The 9472-nt window shown below is 52.1% G+C and overlaps 1 protein-coding gene across 9 annotated transcripts in view; it reads left to right on the plus strand.

Moving 5' to 3' along the window:
- WDR20 (WD repeat domain 20) overlaps window positions 1–9472 on the plus strand; it is a 94890-nt gene that overhangs the window by 78060 nt on the left and 7358 nt on the right. For 5 of the 9 annotated variants that reach the window (XM_014592193.2, XM_006160003.3, XM_006160007.3 and 2 more), the window contains 2 exons: window positions 2946–4205; window positions 5787–8153. In XM_014592193.2, the coding sequence (XP_014447679.1) occupies window positions 2946–4205; window positions 5787–5987 (1461 nt within the window). In that variant the 3' untranslated portion in view covers window positions 5988–8153. Of the gene's footprint in view, window positions 1–2945; window positions 4206–5564; window positions 5765–5786; window positions 8154–8173; window positions 9014–9472 lie in introns of those variants that run through there. The other 4 variants (XR_003551322.1, XR_003551323.1, XM_027776364.1 and 1 more) reach the window with 4 other exon arrangements.

Consider the following 9472-nt stretch of genomic DNA (forward strand, 5'->3'; position numbering starts at 1 on the left):
TACACTGTTACATTCTTCATAGGAATATAAATTGTTAGATTCTCCACAGAAGGCAGATTGGCAGCTGAAATTAAAACAAAAGTTACAAATGTCTGTACCTCTCTGTCCCCTGGGAGTTGATCCTATAAATGCTCTCCTCACACATGAGGACTGCCTGGCATGGCAGTGGCTCATCACTTCATAGATATCCATTGGTGGGGGGCCCACAGCACATTGCGTACCCCCGTGAGCTGGTACCCTGCAGCTACAGGAGGGAGTGAGGAAGCTCCCTGGGTCCTCTGGACAGGCACACAGGTGTCACTGAGAAACAGAAGCATTGTGTAGTGAGCTTCCTGTGGTAGGCACGAAGGATGGGTGGCTTGTACATGCACAGAGACCCTGAGGAGATGATCATGAAGCTAAAAGCAGCTACTCAGGGTGGAGGATCTGGAATGGTAGTGAGCTAGGCTTTTTGCTGGGTGCACCCATGTGAATTACGGATGTATTACCTGTTCTGAAAAGCTTGTTTGTTGGGCTGTTCTGAGGGTCAGAGAGCATGGGCCTTAGCCTCTACCAGTGTTGGCACCTGTTGTAGGTGCTCCACTTAGAGGGGAGGACCAGAGTCACCACGGTTGATGTGGCACCCAGACATTGACTCCTGCCTGCCATGCGCTGAAGACAGGGCACCCCACTGGGAGCCCACACACTCCCAAGTACCCGATCAGTCAGGAAGACTGACAGGGAGAAGAGGTAAGGAACCTGTGCAGGTAGAGCAGATCTGCGTGGATCTGAACTGGTGTGCCAGTGCAGAGCGTGGCAGCGCTGTCTGACTGGAGCCCCCAGGGCGCCCCATGCACATCAGGGCAGACAGGCGTAGGTTTTGTCCATTGGTAACGGCCATGGGTCTGTCAGGGTGGCCTCAGTGCACCTTTTTACTGCAGCTTGTTTCATCACTGTGGGGACGTTTGCTTTAGTGAAGGCGCCATAGCTGCGCCTCACTGCTGCAGTGCAGTAGGTTCTCCTTGGCAGAATCACGTTTTTTTGGTTTTTGTTTGTTTGTTTTAGTTCTGATGGGATTATTGTTGTGTGTTTTTTTTTTTTTTTTAGGGCTCAGTACAAAATTTGCTCCTAACCATTCTGCTAGAAGTTGTGTATCTTTAAAATGTTCCACAATATATGATAGTGGCAATGAGACAGTCTTGGAAAGATCGAGGTGTACCTTGGCTGTATGCCTCAGGTGCGGGGTCCAGGGCTGCACGAGCACACGGACGGTGTTCTGGCTCTTCAGCCCTGAGTTAGGCAGACATGGCCACCGATGGGGTAAGCCGAGGACACCCTCAGACACAGAGTCCTCGGGCATACTGGGGGGACCTCTAAATCTACCGTCATCATCATCCCTGCAAACTCCTACCCTCCCCACCCCACCCCACTCCTTGCAGATTAAGCCTTGGTGTGGCCACGTAGATGATCTAACCCTTTGTGGAAGAAACTGTGCAGGCCTCGTGAGAAATCCTGCCCAGGACCAGTCCTATAGCCTAGCAGTTAAGGGAGCAGGACCCCAGATGGACAACCAGAGTTCAAAATCTGGCCCTGGCAGCCTGTAAAATACACCAGGCACATGAGCGTGCCTAGCTAAAATCCAGGCAGGGTGCTGTGGCCATGCCCCACTGGGGGGTGCTTTCTTCCTCTCCCTCTTTCTGTCTCTCTCAGTGCTCATGCCCTCTGGCAATTAAAAAAAAATTTTTAAAAAGGAAATTCTGCCAGAGTAGTCTGGGTTTTCGGGCTGTTGACTTTAACGTAGGCCAGGATCCTTCTACAGGTAGGTCACCAGGCTGTGTCCCTGAGGTTTAAGAAAGCCAGCCCTGCCATTCTGTGGTAGTAAGCAGTGTTACCTGTCGTGAGTACCCGGCGCCAACCCTCTGTCCCCGAGCCCCAGGCCCTCTGTTCCATTAGTAACCTGCCTTCCGAAATCTAGTTTTCACGTCATGAGCTTGCTCATTAGTTTATTTTTCCTCCAGCCCTTCCCTTAAAAATCAAGTGATTTCATTTCCATAACTTTCTGTGAAAACGCAGCATGTGTAGCAGACATGTGGCTGCCAAAGGCAGCGGGTTTCTTGGCAGGGTTCACATTTGTGCCCAGGGCTCCTGAGACTCGAGTCTGGGAGCCGGACATTAGGCAAGCAGTGGCTCCGCCGGGAGGACGGCACGAGCTGTCAGCAGTAGGAGCTTCAGGCAGAACTTGGGAATCGTGGGAACTGCAGGGCGAGTTCTGGTGGTGCAGTTCTGAGACCAGGCAGCCTAGAGACGGGTCGCCCTGTGGAAGCTGCTGGGTGGTGAACCCCACAGTAGGAGCTGTGGCAGGGGGTGGTTGGTGGGGCCTTTGGGTGGCGTGTGTTTTTGCTTTTGTTCTTTAAAAAACAACCGGGTCAGTGGACCAAAAGCTGGCAAACAGTGGAGTGATGGTGATGGAGGTGCGCTCTGAAGCCCTGGGTGCTGCGGGTTCGAGTTGCCCCTTGGAGCAGCTGCAGTCAAGGAGCAGAGGCAGTCAGCACACGCTCAGTGATGCACAGGACCTGTGAGCCGTGGTTTTCCTGGTGGAGAGGAGAGCTCACCCCTGTGGGTCTCGCAGAGGCATAACAAGACGCCTCCATCGTAGGAAGCGGCCATGGGCTGTCTCTCGCCAGCGTGTCCCCATGCCAGCATGGTGTCTGGCACATAGCAGGTTCTCAACAAAAACTGTCAAACAGCCGACTCCCTTGGAGAAAGCCAGTGGACTGACACTCAAATGTGGTTCTAGAAAGTAATTCTCCAAGGGGCCCAGGTGCCCTTTATCAGCACGGCTGCCACAGGATAAGATGTGTCTGGATGGACCCTGCTGTTCTCACCAAGCAGACGAGTGCTCTTGCTGGAAATCAGACCTTGCAAACTTCTCGTTTGTGATAACTTGTTCTGCTTTGTCTTCACAGAGACTAATAGACAAGTCACGAGTAACCTGCGTCAGATGGGTGCCTGGTTCGGAAAGCCTTTTCCTTGTCGCCCACTCGAGCGGGAGCATGTACTTGTACAACGTGGAACACACCTGCGGCACCACAGCCCCCCACTACCAGCTGCTGAAGCAGGGGGAGAGTTTTGCCGTGCACACTTGCAAGAGCAAATCCACAAGGAACCCTCTCCTTAAGTGGACGGTGGGCGAGGGGGCCCTCAACGAGTTCGCTTTCTCCCCAGATGGCAAGTTCCTGGCGTGTGTGAGCCAGGATGGGTTTCTGCGGGTTTTCAACTTCGACTCAGTGGAGTTGCATGGTACGATGAAAAGCTACTTTGGGGGCTTGCTGTGCGTGTGCTGGAGCCCAGACGGCAAGTACATCGTGACAGGTGGAGAGGACGACTTGGTGACGGTCTGGTCTTTTGTAGACTGCCGAGTAATAGCCAGAGGCCATGGGCACAAATCCTGGGTCAGTGTTGTGGCGTTTGACCCCTATACCACGAGTGTAGAGGAGAGCGACCCTATGGAGTTCAGTGGCAGTGACGAGGACTTCCAGGACCTTCTACACTTTGGTAGAGACCGAGCTAACAGCACGCAGTCCAGGCTCTCCAAACGGAACTCTACGGACAGCCGCCCCGTCAGTGTTACGTACCGGTTTGGTTCCGTGGGCCAGGACACTCAGCTCTGTCTGTGGGACCTCACTGAAGACATCCTTTTCCCTCACCAACCCCTCTCGAGAGCAAGGACACACACAAATGTCATGAATGCCACGAGTCCTCCTGCAGGAAGCAATGGGAACAGTGTCACAACGCCCGGGAACTCAGTGCCCCCTCCCCTGCCACGGTCCAACAGCCTCCCACACTCCGCGGTCTCCAGTGCCGGCAGCAAGAGCAGTGTCATGGACGGGGCCATTGCCTCTGGGGTCAGCAAATTCGCAACCCTCTCACTGCACGACCGGAAGGAGAGACACCACGAGAAAGACCATAAGCGGAACCATAGCATGGGACACATTTCTAGCAAGAGCAGTGACAAACTGAACCTAGTTACTAAAACCAAAACGGACCCTGCTAAAACCCTGGGAACGCCCCTGTGTCCGCGAATGGAAGACGTTCCCTTGTTAGAGCCGCTGATCTGTAAAAAGATCGCACATGAACGACTGACTGTATTAATTTTTCTTGAAGACTGTATAGTCACTGCTTGTCAGGAGGGATTTGTTTGCACATGGGGAAGGCCTGGTAAAGTGGTAAGTTTTAACCCTTAATGCTGCACCAGATCTAGAACTTGAATAGGTAGTGATTTTTTTCTTGCGGGAGGGGTGGGGTGTACAATACTTCTTATTCTTAATGTAAATTTAAGTGCACCAGAGCCATAATTTTGGATACTGCATGCCATGTAATTCTGAATCATTTGATAATTCACCTTAGAGCATTAAAAAAATATAATCAAACTAATTGCCAGCCAAGTCAGCCGTCCTGGGAGCACATAGAGCCCAAGGTTAAGCGTTCCTGTCTTAGACTATTTCGGTTTAGGAGAATCATGACAGCGTGGGGAAACAATGACTTTACAATGCTAAAATTAAAATTTATGCTTTAACTGGAATATTTTTGCTTAACTTCTCAATTAGACTATTGTACACCTGATCAGAGTGTGTGTTCAGTACAGATGGCCATTCCATGTCATTTATAGTCCAATTTTTATATTAATCATAAGACGTTTAGGAATCTATGAAATTGAACTTTAGGAACAAAGCATTCAGCAGGGTTGATTGATATTATTTTTACATTGTTCTGGCAATCCACAGAAAGAGAAGAGCCTTAATTTTTAAAACCCATTTTAGTCATTTTATGACAATTAAAATTGTTTAATAAACATCTTTTTTCAAAGACGCAGTTTGTAGAACTTTGATTGAGATCCTGTGCACTAAAATACCCACATGACCCAGAGCCTGGATAGGCACATGACCCGCGGCTGCAGATGCCGCAGCGGTTGTCAGGAGTGCCACGTGCCACACAGCCCAACAGATTTCATGTCAGACGTGCTTGGCTTCTTATTCTTTTTCCTGGCATGGGAGAAGGTGGTTTTTTTCATTTGTTTTGTTTTTTATTTTTGCAGTGGGGGGGATTCAGAAAGGCACTTGACTTTCGGCCAGGGGCAGATGCCTCTGGTGGTTTAGTGACAGCCATTGGGGTTAGCAGGCTTCCTAATGTGGCACTTGAATGGGGTAGCCCCCACCGCCCAGGGGAAGAGCACCTCCGGGTCCTCTTTTCTTATCCGTGGATAGCAGTTGTGACGCTGGCCGAGGTGACTCTGGGGACGCTGGTGCTGGCCTGGTGACTGGTGGCTGCTCCGGGGCAGTACCGAGGGCACTGCTCTGCCACAGGGAGGCTACGCTGCCCATAGGAACCTCAGTACTTGATTGTAACGCCGTCTGACCCCTATCAGCTGCGTAAGGAATTTCTTTAGGAATTCCAGTTCTCATGATGGCTGAGATGGTTCTTTGAGGTATATGTCTCATGTCGAGATGTTAATTATCCTGTCTGTTAACTTATTTGGAGCACTTAGGCTTGTTTTCTGTTTTGTACCCCTTCATAATTAAATGCAGAGACAATGACGATTTGCACTGGTGTGAGTAGTGAATGCAGTCCAGCAAAGGGAGACCTGGAACCTTTACTCCTCTCCAGCAGAAGGAGCTAGTGGCGGAGCAGCAGCTCCCCGAGCTCCCAGTGCAGCTGCCCACAAAAGCCAGGCCTGTCCCCTGGTCTTCTTCCCGCTTCCAGTATGTCATAGGCCATTCACCCTGTCCCTGCTGTGCTTCTTAATGCAGGTGGTTTGTGTTAAATGTGACAGCAGTGGCAATGTGCTGCCACAGCCACGCAGCCTCTCCAGGTGCATCTGTCACCTCGGGTGGTGCATGTCACGTCCCGAGCAGTTCTTCATGGCAGAGCCAGCGTCCTCCCTACCTACGGCACAGTCCTCTGTTCCTAAAGGCTCACTGATCCAGGGTAGCGAAGATGGCCATCCCTGAGGGCTATTTCAGCTTTGGAGGCCACATCAGGCTGCCAGGTGGGGACTGGGAGTGACCACTCGACATGCAGCTTTATGCACCTCCATGGCTTCAGACATCCACTTTCAGGTGCTTCTGAGGCCTTGAGTATGCAGTTTCCAAATTCCACATTCACGTCTGGCCGACTGGAGTCGCTGGTCACAGGTAAGTAGCACTGCGGTGAGCTCGAAGGTGACCATTCATCCTGAGGTCCTGCTCACCAGCAGGCAGCCTGAGTGTGCGCCCGTGTGCCTGGTACCAGCACATGCTCTCCTTGTCACATGCTTGGGGCACCAGCTAGGGCACAGAAGGAATGGTGAGGAGCACCGACAGGGCTGGCCACTCGGAAGTGGGTCAGTTGGTGGGGCCAGGGGTGGGCGAAGTGAGGGGAGCAGCTCTTAGTGGGCTGAGACAGGCTGTGGGGGCCCCGCCCTACCTCCCATCTTGGTCATAGGTCACGGCCGGGGTGCAGGTCCTGCAGTTGCCGCCATAGCCTCGTACCCTCACTGACTACCCTGTGCCCAGTCTGGCCCCTCGTTGCCTGCCCCAGGACTCCCTGGCTGGGTCAGGGCCCCGCATACCTGTGCCCCACCCGCCTGACAGCCAGCAGAGCACCTCTGCAGGCAGGACAACCAAGTGCCAGGTGCTCTCTGCAACCAGATGTAAAGGTGCCCAGCAGTTCAAGCAGAAGAGGGCCCTGGAGAGGGGCGGGGGCTCCCCTCCTCAGATGTGCTTCTGCGCAGTGTCTCAGCAGGTCCTCGGCAGGACTGAGCAGGGGCGCCCTGGGGTTACCCACCTTAGACATCTAGGGCACGTGCCATGCTTCTTCCACGGTAGCCAGTAGGAGGTGTTGAGGAGCATTTCTGTAGTTTCCTCACCAAACTTTGAGCTTCTTCATTGAAATTGTTCAAAGTTTTTCAGCATAAACATTGTCATAAGTGGAGAGCCTTCTCTGCCCTAGCCTCCGGGATGACACCTAGCAGGCCGACGACCACTCACAGTCGGCACCGTTCCTCAGCCAGGTGAGGGCACAGACAGAAGCCAAGAGGAGATGGCAGGGGCTCTTCCCGCAGCCCCAGGATGCAGGCCGGCCCTCGGAATGCCAGGGGCTGTCAGACTGCACCAAAAGGCTGCTTTTGAACCTTTTGGTCATTCCAGAAGGCAGCTTGTGCTGCGGCTTGGACCGGCACCTGAACACCGACGGCAGCCCAGTCCTTGAGATTTCCTTTTTATTCAGGGCCAGGGAATGGAAAACTCCCCTGAGAGGCCTAAAGGGAGCCTTTGGGAAACCTTGCCTTCCGTTAAAAGCAGACATTCAAGACGGAGTAGGTAGACAGTAATTTACTGCGGTTGTAGTTGAGTCTTCATTTGTCTTCCAAACATTTTAGCAGTTGGGAAGTGTTCTCCTGGAGCCCTGAGCTCCAGTAGAGAAGTGGCAGGTGGGAAAACAGTCTCCAAGATGTCCCAGAATCAGGAAGAAGCACCACAATCCTCCCTTCCCTGGTGTTTGTGGGCGTGCGCACATTCCAGGCTGGCAGGTAGCCAGCGGCCATCTCTCCACGGTCCCTGCACCTCTGGAACATCCTGAACCTTTAAGAAATGCTCAGGTGTTGAATCTGTGCTGAAGTTGGCTACTCTGACCATGGGCGCAGGTCCTTGTCACCTCCAACTGGGTGGAAGAGGGTTTCTTCATGGTTGAACAAGCTCAAAGTATGAGGAGGAAAAAGCCAAAGGGCCTGGGAGGGCCAGAGAAGGGATCCTTGGAAAACTCGAGGGCCACTTGAGTCCAAGGGAGACCTGGAAGCAAGAGTTCAGCTGTGGATTTCCAGTGAAAGACCTGTGGAACGCAGCGTCACATGCTCAAGGGATCTGGCTGAGCAGTCAGCTAGCAGTCCCTGCCCTGCCTCTAATGCCGGGGACCCCGCGAGAGGGAAGCAGCGGGCCCCAGATGTCTGCCACAGTAGCGGGCATGGGCCTTGTTACAGTCTCATCCCCCGCAGGGAGAACTGCATGTGGTGGGGGCCTATGAAATGACCTGGACATGGCACCTCTGTCTGGTCTGGGTTACAGAGGTGAGGGCTGCTCTGTCTGCTGTCCTGGGGACACAGTGGGGATGACTGGCAAGGCCCCTGCCTTATGCCCTGCACACCCTGCCTTTGGCAGTGTAGGTCCCTGCCCTGCCTCTAATGCCGGGGACCCCGCGAGAGGGAAGCAGCGGGCCCCAGATGTCTGCCACAGTAGCGGGCATGGGCCTTGTTACAGTCTCATCCCCCGCAGGGAGAACTGCATGTGGTGGGGGCCTATGAAATGACCTGGACATGGCACCTCTGTCTGGTCTGGGTTACAGAGGTGAGGGCTGCTCTGTCTGCTGTCCTGGGGACACAGTGGGGATGACTGGCAAGGCCCCCTGCCTTGTCCCCAGCACACCCTGCCTTGGGCTGCTTAGGAATGTCATATGTTGGCTTAGGTTAACAAGGTGCTGGTTACAGTGACCAAATGATGTCCCAGAGAGACCTTGGTCTACAGAAGTGAGGCCTGTGGCTGGCCACTTAAAGCACCTGCTTTCAGTCGTCTCCTTTGCCACTCAGAGCCCAGGTTCAGACCGTCAGAACAGCCTCTCCAGTGAAGGGAAATGGCCTCACCAGTGTTAATTTCACTCATTGCCATGTCATGAACTTTGTGTCAACAGTTCAATTGCTACTTCTCAATGTAAAAGTGGAAAAGAAAAATCTGCATTTCTGGTTTCTGTATACTTGAGTTTATTATGGACTGTAATGTCAGGTGACGCTGTGTAAAACTGTATGGACGCTTACCTTCAGTGGAAATCAAACACAATTCACATGCATTTCTTTTTTTTTGCATTTTTTTCATCTGATCTCTTGACAACTTCAATAAATTTCGTGAAGAGTCTTCTTAATATGAAATACTGGTAAATTAAGTTCTTAACTGTTGCAGTAATTAATGAAGCTTTAATACCAGTATTACCTTCTGACTTTAAGGAGATCGTGTTTCTGTCTCACTGGTTTGTTTTTAGCTATGTTCTCGCCGCCATCGCAGCCGGAGACTTACTCGATACTCTGAAGTACTGTGGGCTGTCTTCTGTGTACTCACGTCAATAAACGTGTGAATGAACTGTAAACATAGATAATTTCCAATAGTTGTGTTCACATCTAAGCTTTAACAAATCTCAGTGAACCAAAAAAGAAAAGCTTTTAAATGCTGTAAAAGTAAGGGCCTTGTTATGTTTACAAAACAGCCACAGGAATTGCTACTTGTTACGAGCTGAGTCTTCCCATGATCAGATCTTACTACGCGGAAACGTTTGTCCTGAGCATTGAAGACCCTGTTGAATGTGATCCTCATCTGCGCCGGGTCCAGTCCAGGGGAAAACCGCTGATGGACTCCAGCCGGGCTGTAAAGGCTTGTGTTTAATGAGTGGCCGTTCTGAGGGCAGCATGGCAGCTGGC

This window comes from Tupaia chinensis, unplaced genomic scaffold (genome assembly GCF_000334495.1).
Source record: "Tupaia chinensis unplaced genomic scaffold, TupChi_1.0 Scaffold000671_1, whole genome shotgun sequence".
Taxonomy (NCBI): domain Eukaryota; kingdom Metazoa; phylum Chordata; class Mammalia; order Scandentia; family Tupaiidae; genus Tupaia; species Tupaia belangeri.